This window comes from Danio rerio, chromosome 17, assembly GCF_049306965.1.
Source record: "Danio rerio strain Tuebingen ecotype United States chromosome 17, GRCz12tu, whole genome shotgun sequence".
Lineage (NCBI taxonomy): Eukaryota > Metazoa > Chordata > Actinopteri > Cypriniformes > Danionidae > Danio > Danio rerio.
Window position 1 is genome coordinate 35,094,750 of NC_133192.1, and position 20,286 is coordinate 35,115,035.

The 20,286-nt window shown below is 36.1% G+C and overlaps 2 protein-coding genes across 17 annotated transcripts in view; both read right to left on the reverse strand.

The window, feature by feature from the left end:
* The window catches only part of LOC137488123 (uncharacterized), a 590,350-nt gene that overhangs the window by 60,061 nt on the left and 510,003 nt on the right, over nt 1-20,286 (reverse strand). The gene's annotated exons all lie outside the window — the stretch shown is intronic.
* On the reverse strand, nt 1,013-19,594 carry ect2l (epithelial cell transforming 2 like). 16 transcript variants are annotated; one of them, XR_012393033.1, is made up of 22 exons: nt 19,554-19,594; nt 19,200-19,400; nt 16,754-16,866; nt 16,488-16,650; nt 14,565-14,817; nt 14,348-14,460; nt 12,818-12,927; nt 12,635-12,719; nt 12,382-12,550; nt 9,215-9,343; nt 8,828-8,920; nt 6,558-6,734; nt 6,360-6,463; nt 6,162-6,293; nt 5,873-6,078; nt 5,711-5,797; nt 4,618-4,691; nt 4,376-4,532; nt 3,435-3,500; nt 3,164-3,252; nt 2,182-2,354; nt 1,013-1,438 (listed from the first exon to the last, which is right to left on the reverse strand). XR_012393033.1 is itself a non-coding variant. In XM_073927781.1 (22 exons), the coding sequence occupies exons 2-22, from the start codon at nt 19,383-19,385 to the stop codon at nt 1,308-1,310; spliced, it is 2,862 nt and encodes a 953-aa protein (XP_073783882.1). In that variant the 5' UTR covers nt 19,386-19,400; nt 19,554-19,594; the 3' UTR covers nt 1,013-1,307. The 16 variants fall into 16 exon arrangements, 9 of the variants coding, with proteins under 9 accessions (XP_073783882.1, XP_073783881.1, XP_073783883.1 ...); XR_012393034.1 differs by having other exon boundaries at nt 19,200-19,425; XM_073927781.1 differs by having other exon boundaries at nt 5,650-5,797; nt 16,754-16,857.

The following is a 20,286-nucleotide window of genomic DNA, read 5'->3' on the forward strand; positions in this document are numbered from 1 at the left end:
GCATTCATCGCTCTTTTTTTTTGCCATGGTATCTTGTGTTACTCAAGGGCAGATTAGGTTCTGATTTAGCAATCACAATCTGAGATGAGATTCAACCAATCAGCTATGAAGTGACATCTCTGATTCAATAAAGCCACTCCTCCCATTTTTCTAGCTCCATATTAAAGATGACTATTTAGTTAAACACTTTTAAAGGTAAAATTTTTTAATTGAAATGAGGAGCGAATATATATATATATATATATATATATATATATATATATATATATATATATATATATATATGAAGTGTTCAGATGCAAAAACCTCTAAATGCCATCTGAAATGTTCTCCTAAAATAAAAATAAAAATTCTCAGCCTCCTATGTTTATGTTCAGAATCATACAGGATTCTGAGAAAAATGTTAATTTTAGAAGAAAATATCATTATCCATCAAAAAGGTGACAGTCACAAATTCTTGTTTACAAAATGTATTGTGCCCATTTGTTTTTAAACTCATAGACCCTCCCAATTAAGATTTCTATGCTATTTTAACTACTACACTAGAAAATGTCTCTAGTTTGCATCTGAGCAGTCCGTTCACCATAGAGCCCATCATGCTTTAGTTTCATTGCATAGTTTGTAGTCAACAACTACTTACTACATTTATCATTAGTAACATGTAGGGCTGTTTAATATGCCTATATGTATGTATGTATGTATGTATATATATATATATATATATATATATATATATATATATATATATATATATATATATATATATATATATATATATATATATATATATATATATATATATATATATATATATATATATATATATATAGTATACCTATAATGAATAGTCTGTTGTTTCATTTTATGTTCTATTGTTTAGTTTATGGTTATACTTTTTCATAATTTATATGAGCGTAATTTTACACAGCATTAAGGGAATACAGACAAACACAGAAGATGTTTGAAAAAACTGCAGAATTGAAAGAAAATTGTGATCTTGAAAGTAGCAATATTTTGTTGTTTTATATTTTAATAAAAAAACTAAATTTTTAATCTAACATTTTCCCTAAAAGTTCTAAATAAAGTGAAAAAATATAATCACATATGAATGAGTATATATTTTGAGTAAATTTCGAAGTATATATTTTAAAATGTAAAAAATAAATAGTCATTTATGCATTTTAATTAACTACATGTAAAGTATTTAAGAATTGAACTTACAGAAATGGAACTATATAATGATAAATATTATTATCATGATATGAGACATCTATTGTGATCTAAAACTGTTTTCATACTGCCTAGCACTAGTTACGTGTTATGGCAGCATTTATAGCACTGCGTAAAGCAGACAGCAGCCTGATCTTTTCCTCTTCTCTATCAGTAGCACAGATCCACTGACGCTTGGGGCTCTGCAGCTGAAATGCATTTTGAACATCTGAAAAGATTAAAAGGAGAGATTACAAGTGTGTAATATGTAAATTTATCTTTTATATATATATATATATATATATATATATATAGTTGAAGTCAGTATTTTTAACCCCCCTGAATTATTAGCTCTCCCGTTTTTTCCCCTAATTTCTGTTCAACAGAGAGCAGATTTTTTTAATCAAATTTATAAACATAATAGTTTTAATAACTCATTTCTAATAACTGATTTATTTTATATTTGCCATGATGACTGTAAATAATATTTGACTAGATTTTTAGGACACTCGTATACAGCTTAAAGCGACATTTTAAGGCTTAATTAGGTTAACGAGGCAGGTTAGGATAATTAAGATATTGTATAACGATGGTTTGTTCTGTAGACTATCGAAAAATATCTAGCTTAAGGGGGCTAATAATTTTGACCTTAAAATGTTTTTTAAAAAATTAAAACTGCTTTTATTCTAGCTGAAGTAAAACCAGTAGGACTTTCTCCAGAAGGAAAAAAATATTATCAGACATACTGTGAAAATTTCCTTGCTCTGCTAAACATAATTTAAGAAACTATTTAAAAAAAGGAAGAAAAAAAATCTAAGGGGGATTAATAATTATGACTTCAACTGTATTTGTAAAATGATTTGTTTTCTAAAAATTCAACTGCCTTTATTTTTTTATTTCACATATGCTGCTCTCATCAAACATAAAGACATTGTTCAGATGCTTTATTTGATGTATTTATATAATACCTACACTTTGTATCTGTGATTTCTGTGAGATTTAGGCAGTGTAGAGCCACAGATGCCAGAAAGGTGTGAGTTGTGTTCACTGCCACACAAAAAGGCATGCTTGAAACACTCCTCTCGGTGAGCACTAGAGCATCATTGAACAGAAACAATCCCACGTCACTCACATGCTCATACATCCTGGGGGAAAAAATAGGAAGAAAATATATCCCAAGTCAGAACTTCAATTTTTTTTTACTTTGGAGGTCACTGTCATGTGTGAAGATACTCAAACAGGAGTAAAAGAGCAGTATTTATTTCATGAGTTGCACATATTCTGAAACAAAGTAAATATTCAGACGTGGACAAAATTGTTGGTACTGTTAATTTTTATGCAGGCCAGTTTTATTAGTGTGCCTTCTGTCGAACTACAATTCGAATACAAAATCTGATTTTAATTAGTTTATTTTCAGCCATTTTTAATTAATCGTTACTTGTTTGAGCTTCAGGTTATTTCAGTGATCACTTGGGGTTTCCTTGCTTCAATGGAAAGGTACAAAACAATTTGTTTGTGCATATGTATCGTCTATGACAGGCATATCCATACTCGGTCCTGGAGGGCCGGTGTCCTGCAAAGTTTAGTTCCAACCCCAATCAGACACACCTAAGCTAGCTAATCAAGCTCTTTCTAGAAACATCCTTGCAGGTGTGTTGAGGCAAGTTGGAGCTAAAATCTGCAGGAGACTGGCCTTCCAGGACCGAGTTTGGACACCCCTGGTCTATGACATGACAGATATACAACAAAACAAGCTAATGAGAACAATGTGATAATTAAACAATGAAGATTATAATATTTCTTTTTTAAAAATTAAGTAATAATAAACTGTTCTCTAAACTTAATTACCACTATAGATTTAGACATATTGAGAGGTAAGCAGAAAAGGTGGCCTCAAGTGTAGACAGAGCGACTCTTGTTTCCCTGTCATTTGATCTCAGGTCAGTGGCTGTACCTGAGAGAGGCAGCAATGTCTCCATTAAGGCAGTTCAGTAATGCCACATCCTGAGTGCTGATCAAGTATCTGCTCCCCTCCAGCAAATTCTACATCAAATACAAAAATGGTGATTAAACATTTTCATTTTGCAACCGATCTGCAGATGAGCATGGCTGTCCGTCACATGTACTCTGTTGTTTTGAGTACAGATTACATCTCGTGACCTTTAAAGGCCTGAGAGAACTTGATCTCTGCCAGTAATTGACTATGTGATGACTGTGCAGCTTACCGGGCAGCTCTGAATTGTGTTCTGTACCTCCACCATCCTTAAGTCTCGATCCAGACTCTTTTTCAGCTGGGAGAGATAAACAAAGCGCTTTTGTGAGTTTATGTGAACACACTAACGTTCATACAAGCTAAACTCTAAAAAATGTCATAAATTAAATTTAGTAAGTTCATCATCCTTTTGAATTAGTTTTGATTTAAAATGTAACATTTACATTGTTACATTTTTAAGTCATTATACGTGACGTACACTCGCTGGCCACTTTATTAGGTACACCTGTCCAACTGCTCGTAAAGGCAAATTTCTAATCAGCCAATCACATGGCAGAAAATATCCAACGAACGGCAGTTCTGTGAATGCAAATGCCTGGTTGATGCCAGAGATCATAGGAGAATGGCCAGAGTGGTTCTAGCTGATAGAAAGGCAACGGTAACTCAAATAACCACTCTCACAAAAACCGAGATATACAAAAGAGTAGCTGATGGCTACTTCCAGCAAAAAAACGTTTCATGTCATCAAGTACAAATCATCTCAGAATGGTTTCTTGAACATGACAAGGAGTTCATTGTTCTCAAATGGCCTTCACAGTCACCAGATCTCAATCCAGTAAAGCATCTTTCAGATGTGGTGAAATGGGAGATTCGCATCATGGATGCCACCAAATCTGCAGCAACTGTGTGATGTTATCATGTCAATATGGACCAAAATCTCTGAGGAATATTTCCAGTACCTTGTTGAATTTATGCCAAGAAGGATTAAGGCAGTTCTGAGGCCAAAAAAAGGGTCCAACCCGGTACTAGTAATGTGTACCTAATAAAGTGGCCAGTGAGTTTATGTCATCATTTCAGCATTTAAAAAAACGGCCTAAAAGACATAAAATGTATTTTGGATTTTTTCATTGCATTAGACTGAAAAATACAAGAGCTTGTTTGTTTTTAACGCACCTTATGAATGAAGCCTCTGTAGGTCATCAGTGTGTCGAGGGCGGATGTGAGCTGTGTGTAGTCTGGGTGTTCAGGTGGTGTGTGTAGTGTTAACGCCTGAAGTAAAGCCACGTACTCCTCCACTCGTGCGGATGGTGTGAGAAGCAACTCCTGGAGACTGAATGGAGAATCGGAAGGTTGCTTATCACTCTTGTAAAACTTCATTTGTTAGAAGACTTTTAGAGCTGAAGCCTTTACTGTACCTCAGCATTCTAGTAGCAATGGTTCGATCGTATCTCTTTAGAAAGTTGCGGAATACAGGAAGCATCTCACGGCACTACAAAACATGTAGAAAATAGAATATTATGAGTCAAATTGTTATTTAACCAAACCCACCATTTCCATTTAACTTGTTTTTTCCAATTCTATGATTGTTCTTAGATTAAAGTTTAAACTTTATAAATAAAATAAAATTAAATTAAAGTAAAATTATATACTGCTACTTTTTTCTCAAAATATTATTTTTATTTTGTACTACTGTAATTTCCACTTTATTCTCACAATATTTAGATTTTATTTTTGTCATTTTTACTTTATTTTTCAAATGTTTTGCATTTATTCTTGTAATATTTTGACCTAATTCCTAAAATATTATAGCTTCATTATGTCTTAAACGTCAAATTATCCTTCAGAGATAATCCTTAGATAAAGATTTGCGGCTCAAATAACATTTTTAATTATTATCTATGTTGAAAACCTTATTATCTATGTTAAAACCTAACGTTAAGATTTACTCACAGTTTGCAGATATGTTTTATTCTATCTCTGCATGCTTCTGATCATTGCTCATGCCTTCTGACTCTAATCTGGCCAACATTTTTCTTTTTCAGATAAACTGCTTTACTGCTTTTCAAAACTGTATTTTAATTTGAGTTCAGAATTAATGTTTATTCCAGAATTAGTTAAACAAAAACTGATCTCTGAAAATGAAATGATGCAGGGAAAAAGTATTGAACACATGAGGAAAGGAAGTTGTAGAAGCCAGTGAAAGCCCAGACAGCAGCTGAAATCACCCAGTAGTTCTTTAGTAACCCTCTCCCCTTCGTCGTTGTAAATTAATATCAGCTGCTTCAATCCAGCATCTACATTATCAGGATGATGAAAAATGGTGTACATTTCAGCAAGACAAGGATCCAAAACACAGCCAAGGAAACTCAACTTAGACTAACTAAGGTCTACATAGAAGCTATCCTTCTAAAAAGACAGAAGTTATCCTACTAAGTAAATTAACATACCTTATCTATAGTTTTAAGACTAGCGGGGTAGTTGTTGAAAAAGTTAGTGTAGACCCGTAACCTGGTGCAAAACTTGACCCAAACATCCCCGACACACTGCAGTGGGCTCCACTCCTGCCATCTCTCAGCCAGTTCCTTCAGAAAAGCACTGCAAACCCAATAATGAAGACCAGAATGTAATAAAAAGGAGATACTAAGAGTCTGAAAATGGTAAATGTTGTACTTGTTAGTCTCCAAAATGTCCAGCAGAGGGCAGAAGAGTGTGATGAGGTTGACTGAGCTGATGATGGCTCTGTTGGAGTCCAGCGCTGCTCTGAGAGGACTGTAATACACTGTGGCCACTGCTTGAAGTTGCCTTACATATGTTCTCTCACTATTCAGAAGCTCTCCGAACACAGCACTTCGTCTATCTGCGTCACTTAACAAAACCTACTTAAAAAGCACACACTTTAGGCACTGAACGCATTTGGTAAATTAAATAACCTAAAACAGAACTATAGGAAATAAATAACCTTTGGAGATTCTGGATTGGGGCTGTTAACGGAGGTATTTTCTGTTAGAAACAGTGGGTCGATGTTCTTTAAGCCATTGCTGTTGTCTGATGATTTAAGTAGAAAGTGTCCCAAGAAGTCTATTGGATCATCCTATTGTGGACACTACAGGTTAATATTATTCAGTTTAATGCAGTATAAGCCCTAGAATGTACATACCGGAGCCTCGTTCATTAGCGCCACGAGTCCATGAACCAAACACTCCATGACCTCTGATTTAAAGGAAAAGACAGGCATCTTTATGCGATCCCAGAGGAACTGACCTGTAAAGGCCACACAAACAAGGACAATTGTATGAATACAAACAAAGAAAGTAAACGTAAGGTATATGAGAGTGTGTTATAGAGTCTGACTTGCCCAGGATGCGGCCTCTGATCTCTTGACACATAAAGTGCAGCTGTGGCTCCAGCTGTTTCCGCAGGTCTTTGCAGGCTTCCTCTATCCATTCAGCCTGTCTGCACCAGGTCAGGAGAACAGGCTCATGCAGATACAGCAGCGGAGGAAACTCACCTGACCCACACCACTCACTGACAACTAGCAGAAATAGCAGAACATATTGATGACGCTTAATTAATAAAAATGAGAATTTCAAAATAAATTACATAACAAATAACAAACAAATAGTTTGAATAATATAAAAAAATACAGATTATTATTATTGTCGTCTGAGATTTTTAAAGAAAAATGGATTCTGGTTAGCTGTCAATGTTTTAAAAAAGATTGCAACAATATTATTCCTATGCATTACCATTATGGCTGTGTGTTGCGTGGACTAATATTATTTTTATTCATATAATGATGTTTATAAAAAGCTTTATTAGGGATGTACCAATATGAAATATTCCGACCCTCACCAAAACCAAAAATCTGTATGCTCTTTAGCAAAATTAACTTTAGCGAAAATTCATAAGCACTTTGTAATAAATTTTATTTTATACATTTGTAAATAATTTTGTAAGACTATTTAAATTTAACTCAATAAATTAAATTATATCAATTTTTAAGAAATAACTATATTTAAAGTACATTTTTATTAACAATGAACAATACCAGAGGCATCATTTTACCAGCATAGAGCTCTAAGAACTACAAAGAAATGAAAAGTCCTGTAGGGCAGTTATTTGAGCAGACTTTGCTTTTCAGATGAACATCTGCTGTTCATGCATAGATAAGTATGTGAACGTGAGCGGAATATTTACATTTTTGAATATTGTGCTATGTGATGTGCTTGTGCTTTAGTCGGTGCAGCAACACCAATGCAGTATTTTATTTTACTGCAATATATATTGATATATAAATGCAATTTCAGCAGATGACTTGAATTGCTTGTAAAAAATTCATATTTTTAGATCGAGTGAGATGATTTTGTAGGGGAGCAAACCCGAATAAATGACAAGCAAAGTTAAATAAAACAATGATTTTGTAACGTTTTAATTGAGTAAATAATTATATAATGTACAATTAAACATTTCATTTAATGTGCCCAAATGGCTTACATTTTCTTCAAATTCTTACAGTCAAGTCCTAAAAACACATTCAATTCAATTCAATTCAGCTTTATTTGTATAGCGCTTTTACAATGTAGATTGTGTCAAAGCAGCTTCACATAAATGGTCATAGTAACTGGAACAGTGTGGTTCAGTAACTGGAACAGTGTGGTTCAGGTTTTAGTGTTTAAGTTCAGTTCAGTTCAGTTTAGCTCAGTTCAGTGTGATTTAATCATTACTGAGAGTTCAAACACTGAAGAGCCAATTCATTGATGCGTAGCTCTACCAATCCTGAACCATGCGAGCCAGTGGCGACAGCGGAGAGGGAAAAAAAACTTCACCTGATGGGAGTGAAGAAAAAAAACCTTGAGAGAACCAGACTCAGTTGGGCACGACCATTTTAATTTCTCCGCTGGCCAAAAGTCTTGTGCAGAACTTCATTCGTCGTGGTTTAGGCTGGAAGATGGCCTCAGCGAAGACTCGTCTGTCCCTGGAGCGTCGCTGGAATCAGACTCATGTTCTCCACTCCCCACGACCATCAGCGCAGCAGCAGCTCAGGATATGGCCTGGTCCCGGATATGGAATCCTTGGGATCATCACGTCGCTGGTCTTGGATCCAATCAGTGACTCCGCATACATGATGATGATAAACTTTTCCACTTAGGTTAAAATATGTAATTACTATGTTATTAACTGTAATGTCTGTTCAACAATAATCCTGACTACATTGCAGATCCTGTGTTGTGATTATTGCTGACTTGCACTGTGCGATATTGTTGCTAAAATGATATTGTGCAGTCGTTCTTCACACCACAGTGACTACAGCTGGACACTGGGCAGTGTGGCACAACACTGCTTTTTTTGGCTCATATGTTATTATTTTTAATTTTATTGACAAAAATAAAAATTGAAAAAAATGTACTCAACCTCAAGTAGTTCCAAACTTTTTGAGTATTTTTTTTCCGTTGAACACAAAGGAAAAATTTTTGAAGAATGTTGGAATAAATTAGCCACTGACATGAAAATATACTATGGAAGGCAATTGCTACAGCTTGCAAGCATTCCTAAAAAAATCTTCTTTTGAGTTTAACAAAAAAACTCAAACACATTTGAAACCACTTGAGGCATTGTGAAACTCACTGTGCTGGTAGGAGCCTGTACATATCCCTGTGGGAGCTTTAACATTCAGACCAGTCAGAGTAGACAACTTCCTCAGCAGACCCATCCCTGCAACTGAACAATCAATACACTCGAAAAATGATTCAAAGATGAGTCGTTGTATTTACTTTCTTTTTTATGTTAAGTGGTTGTAAACAATTTATTTGGGCTGAATTTAAACAAACAAATTAGGTTGAATTTTACTACATTTAATTTGTTGGTTTACAATTAACCCATAAAAAATAGTTTGCAACAGTTTTGCAGAAATCTTTTTTTCAGTGTACGCAACAACTTCTGAATAATCATATCGAAAGTAGACGATACATGCAATGTATTCTACTGTTCTGGGATAAAACAAACACGCTTTACCAGATGCTGCCAGAGGAGCAAAGATGTTCAGACTCCCTCCTTCTGAAGCAGGAACCACCCAACCACACAACTTCTCCCAGAATTCCCTCACACACGGCTTCAGAACTGTCTTCTCAGTAATGCGCAGTTCTGTGGAGAAAGGACAGTGAGTTTCATTTACTAATTACATGTGCAAAACCTGCAAACAAACCATGATCACTTTCAGTTTTAAATATCTTCTAATAATCTTTCAATTGGATTTCCTGGGAGGTCTTTCCAGATTTCCAGTATCACTTCATCACTTCCCTATGCTTGCTCGGTATGCTCTAACTATATATATACAGTCAAACAATTTCGGTTTGACTTTATGAAGTAAAATAATTGTAACAGTTTAGACTTTAAATATGCAGTTTATTTATGAAGACAACTCCTATTTGTAGTGTTGATTTTGATGACTTCACTGGCTATTCTTATCTAATGTATTCTACCGAGTTCAGTCACCTTAGACAGTTCTTCTGGATTCTAATGCATGTCTCTATAGTGGTTAATCATGAGAGATAATTTGTTTTATATTTAAATATAGTGTTTTACAGGGTCACAAAACACCAAAACACATTTCAGCTGTTGACAGTCATGTATGTGTCCCATGCTGCTAAAAACACTATTAGGACACATATATTTCACTAAAAAGGGAAAATTGGTTGTTTTTGCGTTATTTTGAGCAAATTAGTACTTCATTCATTCATTCATTCATTCATTCATTTTCTTGTCAGAAAATGTGTATTAAAATTGTATTAATCCGGGGTTGCCACAGCGGAATGAACCGCCAACTTATCCAGCAAGTTTTTACGCAGCGGATGCCCTTCAAGCCGCAACCCATCTCTGGGAAACATCCGCACATACACTCATACACTACGGACAATTTAGCCTACCCAATTCACCTGTAACACATGTCTTTAGACTGTGGGGGAAACCGGAGCACCCGGAGGAAACCCACACGAAGGCAGGTAGAACATGCAAACTCCACACAGAAACGCCTACTGAGCCGAGGTTCGAACCAGCGATCCAGCGACCTTCTTGCTGTGAGGCGACAGCTCTACCTACTGCGCCACTGCCTCGCCCCAAATTTGTACTTCCGGTTTGAAACTAATTTTTGAAGCTGCGTCACAGCCATGAGATCTTAGCGTGTATTCCAGCATGTAGACTGGACGTCTGTATCTGAGAGTGCTTATTACGTCTCTGAGTGTGCTGCATTAATGCATGACTTGACTTGGTTCAAACCAATCAGTGCGCTCTATTGTGTATGCGGTGCTACTTCATTAATATGCATGCTAGATTCCAAGACTGTTTGTACCTGATACAGTGTTCAGACAGCAGAGAGACGACACGTTCTGTTGCCAAAACAAGCATGCAGTGTTGCTTTTAAAATTTGCTGCAGTGAAGGTTTTGTTTTCATTTTCTCTGTATGAGAGTGCAGCTGGACTCTTGTGTGGATTACAGTGCACGCTACGCTCGACAACAATACGTGTCTAAGGAACATTTTTTACCCGCAAACTTTTCTCAACTGGAAATGGTGAGATCCGGATTTGCTGCTCGTCTCTTAATAAAGATGCGGCTCTAGTTGGTGTTGATTGTTCTGTCTCTACAGATTTGGTAATTGAGCGACCAGTGGTCTTTGTTTTTTTTATTCAGATGGCAAAGTTGGTTCGTATCGAACTAACTGTAAACATGTTAGCACCACAATCAAACTTACCGTGGAGTAGGATTTTCACCGCATTTTGTGACAGGAGTAACACACACGGCTTTCTGACGCTACCTGCTGAGTGCAGCAGTTTAAGTTTAAGTCTAAGTTTCTGGGAAATGTGTTTTTTTTTTCTCATTCGCCTTGCAACAAACAGTGCATGAAAAATACACGCTTAGAGCAGTTCCTCAAATCAAATATCTCGTTTGTCACGAGGGGCATGAATGAAATTCCTAAATGAAAAATCCAAACTGCTGTTAATGTTCACCATTTAATAATTTGTCAAATAATTTGATTACTGATGTAAACACAGTCACTGTCTTTCTCCCCTGTGTGTGTGTTTGTGTGTGTTTTGCCCCTGTGAATATCAGCGTGTGCCAAAACCGACACTCCCATTTTTCTGCAAATTTTTACAGACCTTCCCTCTTTTGCTCCTCCGACACTCCCCCCTAAACAGAACTGGACACGCCCACTTTCCTGACTTTTTCCAAAGTAGAGGTGTGATAAAACCCTGCTGAAACAAGAGGGTTTCATGGCCCTTTAAAAATAAAAAGATTATTAACACATTCCACTGAAGGCAAAGTTTCATAACTCACTTTGTAATTAAGCCTGCTGTTCTATTGACTGTTTGGTGCCATCATGCGGCTGAATAACAAAGATCAAGCCATTTGTTAAGAACCATTTTTCTCTATGCAAGCTTTACTTTTAATTAAAGAGCTAGTAAATTATTACAGCTCATATCAATGCTTTGTGTCTAATTGTCTAGTTTTCGTAGCCATGTGATGTGTTGTCGCAGAAAAGAACCCTTCAGTCTCATACAACACCTTGATAAGGCTGTTAGGCTTTAATTTGCACAACACTATCCTCTGTATATCACATAGCTGTTTCTATAATTTTGCTCATTTAGGCCTATACACCATAGTTGTAGATCATTTAGATGAGTAATTGTTGTTGTTAGGGATGACACGGTAGCTCAGTGGTTAGCATTGTCACCTCACAGCAAGAAGGTTGCTGGTTCGAGTCCTAGCTTGGTCAGCTGGCATTTCTGTGTGGAGTTTGCATGTTCTCTCCGTGTTTGCGTGGGTTTCCTCCGGGTGCTCCGGTTTCTCCCACAGTCCAAACACACGCAGCATAGGTGTTTCCCAGTACAGGGTTGCAGCTGGAAGGGCATCTACTGTATTAAACATATGCTGTATGAGTTGGCGATTCATTCTGCTGTGGTGACCCCTGATGAATAAAGGGACTAAACCGAAGGAAAATGAACGAATTGTTGTGTTATGATAACTTAATAATCATTAACCGCTGCTTATGTCATTTTGGCAATTGAAAAATATTTGTCAGGGATTTGACAGCACTCTATCTTTTAGGTGATTTAATAAATCTACTCTCATCCGTCATTTATAATCTGTTAATAAAATAAAATGTTGCATTAATCCTAAAGGATTACCATCTGTAAGCATTATGTCATCTGTGCTTCCTGGCACAAGAATGCCAACGCTTTGCAGCATCCTGCCTTGGATCACTCTTTCCGCCAGAGAAAACAAGACCTCTAAGGTCATGCCTTGCGAGTCATATGGCAAAACCAACACAGACACTTGCACAGCAGCCAGAAGCAGCTAGAAAAAAGAAGATTGCTCAGTTCATAAACAACTGTTGTCATTCAAGAAGTGAAGCAACTGAATGTTGTGAACAAGTCTTACTTCATATCCAGGGACTTTGGATGACACGAGTAGAAAGTGAGGAAGAGGATAGTAGGAGGACATGACTGGTCTGTTGAACAGTGAACTGTAAGGAAACAGCATGCATCTTCAGAATTATTGGTGCTAGATGAAGCTAATATTGCATGTAAATATTATATATTCACGACGAGATTCATTACTGACCTTGTGGTTTTCAATAAACTTGTGCTATCGAGAGTACTCTTCATGCTCAAATCAAGCCGTGGTTTCCTTATTTCCACACTGGAGAGTGAATTTTTCAAACGACACTTTTCCTGTGTTTAAGAGATAAAAAGGGTTTACCAAATGTATAACTGTAATTCTGAGACATGTGATCAGACTTTAGCTGGGTTTCTGTAACACTAAGCACTTAAATTAATCTGATTAATCAAACAACAACCCAATCAAATCTTGAGGAACAAAATCAGTCATTCTTTCATTTTCTTGTTGGCTTAGTCCCATTATTAATCCGGGGTCGCTTCTCCAGCAAGTTTTTACGCAGCGGATGCCCTTCCAGCCGCAACCCTTCTCTGGGAAACATCCACACACTCATACACTACGGAAAATTTAGCCTACCCAATTCACCTGTACCACATGTCTTTGGACTGTGGGGGGAAACCGGAGCACCCGGAGGAAACCCACGCGAAGGCAGGGAGAACATGCAAACTCCACACAGAAGCGCCAACTGAGCCGAGGTTCGACCCAGCGACCTTCTTGCTGTGAGGCAACAGCACTACCTACTGCGCCAATGCCTCGCCCATGGAACAAAATCAGTCATTAAATATTTCTTGTTTTTACAATGACAATTTTAGTCAGAATTATTAGCCCCCTGTATATTTTCCTTCAATTTCAGTAACAGAAAGATTTTTCAGCATACTCAATATGGCATGGAATAAAGCAGCATTCTTCCACAATCTCACGTGATAGAAAGAGTTTATCTGTCTGTCTAACTTTGGGAGCGAAACACAGAAGAGAGGGCAGAACAATGACAGTACATACATTCTTATTAAATATTTTTCAAGATACAGTATTCAGCTTAAAGTGCAATTTAAAGACGCAAGTAGGTTAATTAGGAAAGTTAGGGTTATTAGCCAAGTCATTCTATAACAGTGGTTTGTTCTCTAGATGACCTTAAAATGTTTAAAAAAAATAAATAAATAAGACTTTCTCCAGAAGAAAGAAATCTTATAGGAAGTACTATGAAAGTGAAATACTATGCACCTGAGCCTGGTTTCTCTCAAGGTTTTTTAATTCTCTCGAAGTTTTTTCCTCGCCCATTCGCTATTGGCTTGCATGGTTCGGGATCTGTAGAGCTGCGCATCAATGGATTGCTCTTCAGTGTTTGGACTCTCAGTAGTGATGATTAAACCAAACTGAACTGAGCTAAACTGAACTTAAACTCTTAAAACTAAACTGACACTGTTTCCTTTTACAGGGTCTTCTATGTGAAGCTTCTTTGACACAATCTACATTGTAAACGCGCAATACAAATAAAGGTGAATTGAATTGAATTATGAAAGATTTTTTGCTCTGTTAAAGATCATTTGTGAAATGTTTGAAAAACAAAATCATAGGAGGGCTAATAATTTTGATTTTAACTGTAAATGACCAAAGTAATAGAACACTATTGCAACTTCTGTTTCATTATTTTAATTAAAGCTTATGTTCTGAATGTTTGTTTTGACACTGTCTCACCCCAAGATGAACAAGAGCAGCAGTAAGACTCAGTGGCTTATGAATGGTTCCCGTAAATGACGTGCCCAATTTACTGGCGTTCAGCCATGCCCTCCTAGTCTTCAAAGCTGCTTCTGTGGGGGAAAAAATCAGAATGTAAGAACCTAAACTTCAAAATTCATCAAAATTAAAGCACATAAACCTCAATCAGATAATGAAATCTCACTCTAGCACTTACTTTTATGCTCTGCTAAGTTTTCCCTGATGGTTTGTCTGATCTTGTGCTCTCTCCATCTATCCTCTTGCTCTTGTGGTGCTGTCAAACTCTCATTTAAAGTCCCATAGACATCGGCAGCTTCCCGTGGAGTCAAAATATCCAAACTGGCAGCACATGCTACATAATGTCTTTTCCACGCACCATACTCATAATCTGATGGGCTGTAGGGAAGAAACCACCCTAGACGGATACACTTTGGAGACCACAGACAGTCCTACAATCACAAAGAGATTGCACTAGTAAAGTAAGTGAACATACAGAAAATTGACTATTGACTTTGTACCCAAGTTTAAAAGGGGTCAATAAGATATCAAAATTCCCTCGATCTTTTGCCACATAAGAGGTCACAGCTCTGTAAAAAAAAAACACTGTACATTTCAGAACTCAAAACGGTGTGAAAGTTCTGCCTCAATCAAAACTGTCAAAAATTATGTAAACCATTTTAGAAAAAAAAGTTTATTTGAAGGGTAATTCATAATTTTTTTTCTTTTTTCTTTTGACTCCAGTCAGATCCAGTTTATTCATATGAAGAGAGCATAATTTATACCAGATACTGCACTCAGCCACTAAGGGGCATCAAAATGTTTTGGATTTGTAAAGCAGCCTTTCCACTGCACACGACAAGCGACAGACCGGAAGTCATTCGTTTCCAGTGGAGAGTTGTTCGGAAGATGATGTGTGGAGTTCTGATATCCTCTATATGCGGAAAATTCGGATCCAATTTAAGCTGTGTATTTGGTAAAATATTTAAACTCCTGCAACTAGACCGTATGCGACCGGTTGACCAGATGTGAAGTATTCCAATGTTGTCCAAGCAGATTCATGTGCACGAGATGAGCAATACTATTTTTTTCATTCAGAAAAAAAGGTTCATATTAAAAAAAACATTTCTATTCATTAATGATTAATAAAAAAAAAATTATGTTGTCTCCACATTCCCTGCAAAACTTTTAGCGGCCTATGAGTTCGTTCATTCATTCATTCAACCATAATGAACGCACAGGCTTTTGCTTTTGTACTCTTATTTCGGACACAGCGAGAATCAGCTTCTCTCCCATGGTGCAAGACAAAACTGAAAATTCTGTGCGACTGCCACAAGGGGGTGTATTGCAACAATCGTATCTGAATGTTGTGTGCAGTGGAAAGACAAACTTAGTATCAATGTAGTGAACTTGCTCTGTGCCTCACCTAGTACCCCACTACACCTATACTATGTTAGGCTTCAGGTATGTTTAGTGTTGATGCAAGGTTATTTTTATATGCAATAAAGCATTAACCGTCTGCTATTTGATTTCTTAAATGCATAAATATAGTATACATGCATGAACCAATATAAAAAAACATTGCTGTTTACTTTAGGACAAAAATTTTACACATTTTAACTGCCGCAAGAAGCATATCATATATATGTATTTAATGCCATGTCAGCAACAAAGGAAAATTAAATGACAAATTCATTTTCAGAAGTGATACATCAAAAATACAATAAAAAACACAAACAAACACAGTAAATTAGATTCAATTGTTAACGTTAATATATGATGAACATTTTGAAAAGTTCTTCTGTTAAAACTTTGCAAAATAACTCTTTATGTGAGTTTACCTCATAAAAAAAACTTTAGCAGTCATTAAAAGCAGGACAGTCCAATAAAATGATTTATAGTAAGAAGAAATTTGCAGAACAAACACTGCGTGAGGTCTTTACCTTTGAGCAAATAGTCTGTCCTGTATGTCAAATACAACATCTGGTAAAACACCCTTGATCAAATTTTGTCTTAAAATTTATCGTCTTAAAAGTTTATTGTAAATCTTTTGCAAGAAGCAATGTGATACCATCATTTTAGCACTGAGGTCACCTTTATTCAGCATTTATTCAGTTCTTACCTGCTCTGCCAGAAACTTCCAGTGCCAACAGACCTGTGCTGCGGCGCAGATGTCTCGAGGACTGAGGAAAGACATGATGTAGAGGGACAGAAGTCGAGGCAGCACAGCAGTGAAGTCCATCCGACTGATGGGAACTGATTGTGCCAGACAATCATTGGTGAACCTGAAAGCATCGAATCCTCTCCATTGACAAAGGTTTTATCTGAGAACATGCTATTCTTATGCGTGAATTGTGTAAGATCAGATTCTATGCACTGTGAATTTACTTAAGCTGTGTCTTGGAGCATCTTCTCAGGAGTTGGCAAATAAACTCTTTCCTTTGTCTGTCTGTCCACAGGTCAAACCAATGGAGGACGAGAGTGGTTCTTTCCTGAAAAAGCTACAAATGTATCAAAGCTAGCTTTAATGTTATCCCATTATTAAATTAATGAATAATGTATATAGCATAGAAAAAAACATGTTATAGTTTTTTTTCTCCAAATAATAATCATTTAGCCTGTCATTTTACTCCTGTCAATGATACAGGACAAAAAGAGATAGTTCACCCAAAAATGACACACAAACAATATTTTTAGGCTGAAATCTTGTAACCAAACTTGTAACCATTGCAGGAAAAACTTATAGTCTATTAAGGAGGTCAATGGTTACAGCTTTCCAGCTTTCATCAAAATATTATCTTTTGTTTTTAAAAGAAAAAATTAAATGAGAGAATATTCTGTTTTGAGTGAACTATACCTTTAATTTTGAACATCATTACTCCAGTCTTAAGTGTCACTTAATCCATCAGAAATCCTATTAGAATGTTCTGCTTTATTGCAGTGATGCTCATTTATTAGTAATAGTTCGTATGACATATTTTCTTCTTTTTGGAAAACAAAGTAAACGTACAATTTACTTTTCAGGATTTGCTTTCGAATATTCAGGTCAAATAAGTGAAAGTTCTAATTTTTTAAACATTTGACCATAAAGTATGAACTATGAAGGTAAATCAATTAAACAGCATCAAGGTAAAGCTAATTAAATGATAACTTAATTTCAAAAACTTGAGGGGAAAGTACACTCAAAAATGAAAATGCACTCAAATATTTACTGGCATAAAACTTTATAATTTGCTTTATTCTGTTGTACACAAAATATGATGTTTTGAAGGAAGTTGAAAACCTGTAACAAGCAGTGGTGGAAAGAGCACTGAAAAATCTTACTCAAGTAAAAGTACTATTACTTGCCAAAAAATGTAGTGCAAGTAAAGTAAAAGTATCAGTTGTAAATATTACTCAAAACATGAGAAAATAGTAGCCCTTTTAAAAGTACTCAAAATTAGTGAGTATTGAGTATTTTGCTGTAAACGGCGAATGCGGTTACATCCAATTTGTGCATGTGTGTGAAAACGTAACATTCTGTAGTGCACTTAGTGATTAGGCATTTGGCAATTTCAGTCATCATTGCAGTAAACATCCTTCATCTTCTTATTAATTACATGCATCTTGATCATTGCATGTAAAGATTTTGGACATCTTCTTGGACACTTGATGCTTGCAAGCGATTTGCTGCATTTAAAAAGCACCCATGTATTGAGGTTGTTCTTTATGATGGGATTTAGCTTCTATGTGCAGTTTGATTGGACTAATTACTGCACTGATTTTTTTCTCCTCAGCCAATCCGTATAAACAAGAAAAAAATTAATTAGCGACTGCAGGTTGTGAAAATAGTGGAGTAAAAGCATCGGAACTGCACTAAAAATGTTCTTGAGGGAAAGTAAAAGTAAAGATTTTTAAAACTAATATATTCATTCATTTTCTTTTCGGCTTAGTCCCTTTATTAATCCAGGGTTGCCACAGCGAAATGAACCGCCAACTTATCCAGCACGTTTTTACGCAGCGGATGCCCTTCTAGCCGCAACCTATCTCTGGGAAACATCCACACACACTCATTCACAACGGACAATGTAGCCTACCCAATTCACCTGTACCGCATGTTTTTGGACTGTGGGGGAAACCGGAGCACCCGGAGAAAACCCACGCGAACGCAGGGAGAACATACAAACTCCACACAGAAATGCCAACTGACCCAAGCCAAGGCTCGAACCAGCGACCTTCTTGATGTGAGGCGACAGCCCTACCTACTGCACCACTGCGTCGCCTAAAACTACTTGATTAATAACTATTCCTGAGAAAAGCTACTCAATTACAGTAATTTAAGTATTTGTAATTTATTAATTAACACCACTTGTAACCATTGACTTAAGAGGAAATCCATAGTAGGAAGCCCCTGACCATAGTAGGAAAAACAAATATATGGAAGTCAGTGGTTATAGGTTTCCAGTTTTCTTTAAAATATTTTCTCATGAAAAAAAAATGAAGATTTGAAACAAGTCAAGCAGGGGATTCTAAACTTGGTCCTGGAGGGCCGGTGCCCTGCAAAGTTAAGTTCCAACCCCAATTAGACACACAACCAGCTAAGCTTATTCTAAGTTTACTAGAAACTTCCAGGCACCTAGTGTTGAACGAAGTTTGAACTAAATGATCCAGGACAATGGCCCTTCAGGAACCGAGTTTAAACTCCCCTAAAATAAAGGGTGAGTAAATCATGACACAATTTTTTTTTTGTGACCTATCCCTTTAATTATAAAATAATACTACAATAAAAAATACATATAAATTGCAAATATATTGTAAAACAGCATGAGGGTAGTATGAAAGAAGCACATCTAACCTGTTGATTACATGCTTTATTAGTCACAGGCGTCCATGCACTGAATCTGGTTTCTGCGCCGTCAGAGCGTGACCAGTCCGTCAGCGGCTGTCTGTAATCACTTCCATTCATCTGCCATTGATAACTCACATCTGCATTCCCGCGGTTTCTTGACTTAAAATGGGTTCTGAATTCCACAGACGTCATTCCAACAGTAAGAAGCTAAACCAAGTCCAAAAATAACCACCTGGTGTAAATAAATTATTAGGTAGGTAAAATGTAGCCTATTTGATATTTTTTTACGAAGAGCTGCATATAATGGATATAAATCATGCGGAAATATTTCAGCTTGTTATCGGTTAGTTCTAAACAAACCTTGAGGAAACTTCCAGGACACACAGCGCCTCCTTACGACCTCGTTTCCCAGGAGACCAAATAACAAATGAAGCTCTGGAAATTCCTTTACACCAATTGTGTATCTTTTAGCATAGTCAGGCCCGGAGGTTCGGAAGACCCACCCCTCACAGACAAAGGTCCAGAATTTGTTCCATACATGAGCTTATTTGTCATATTTTGACTGCTATGCCATCATAAATAACTCGTCGAAAAAAGTGTAAGGCCAAATGGAATCCTCTGTTGGCTCTTGCTTCAGTGTGGCTTCAGCTAGTCAGTTTTGGCCAATGTTAACTAACATCCAGCTGTGCAAAAAAAAAAAAAAAAAAAAAAAAAAAAAAAAAAAAAAATATATATATATATATATATATATATATATATATATATATATATATATATATATATATTTTTACACACACACACACATACACACACAATCTGATGCAAGTGAAGTCTTGCAAGTAGTTTTTGAATAAAGAAAATATTTTACAAGTATTTTGTTTCATTATCTTCTTCTTGAAACAAAACAAAAAAAAGACTAATAAAAATATGTGAAAAAACAAATTCCGCCCATATGAAAATTCACTTGAATCCTATTTTGGCTATTGTTGTTATCCATGAAATTCCAAATGTACTTTTTTTTTTTTTTACAAGAAAGGCTAGAAAATGTGTCACTAAAATGTCTTAAAATGTTACTAAAAATATTTAGATCTTA

Bases quoted from the DNA above. Each gene is read 5' to 3' on its own strand.
- ect2l (XM_009293169.5), bottom strand. From the start codon at position 19,385: ATGACGTCTGTGGAATTCAGAACCCATTTTAAGTCAAGAAACCGCGGG. The intron at 6,079-6,161 runs GTTATTTATTTC...CTTTTTAAGTAG, and splicing joins CCAATCCAGAATCTCCAAAG to GTTTTGTTAAGTGACGCAGA. The intron at 3,501-4,375 runs GTGCGTTAAAAA...TATCTCTCCCAG, and splicing joins ACAGAGGCTTCATTCATAAG to CTGAAAAAGAGTCTGGATCG.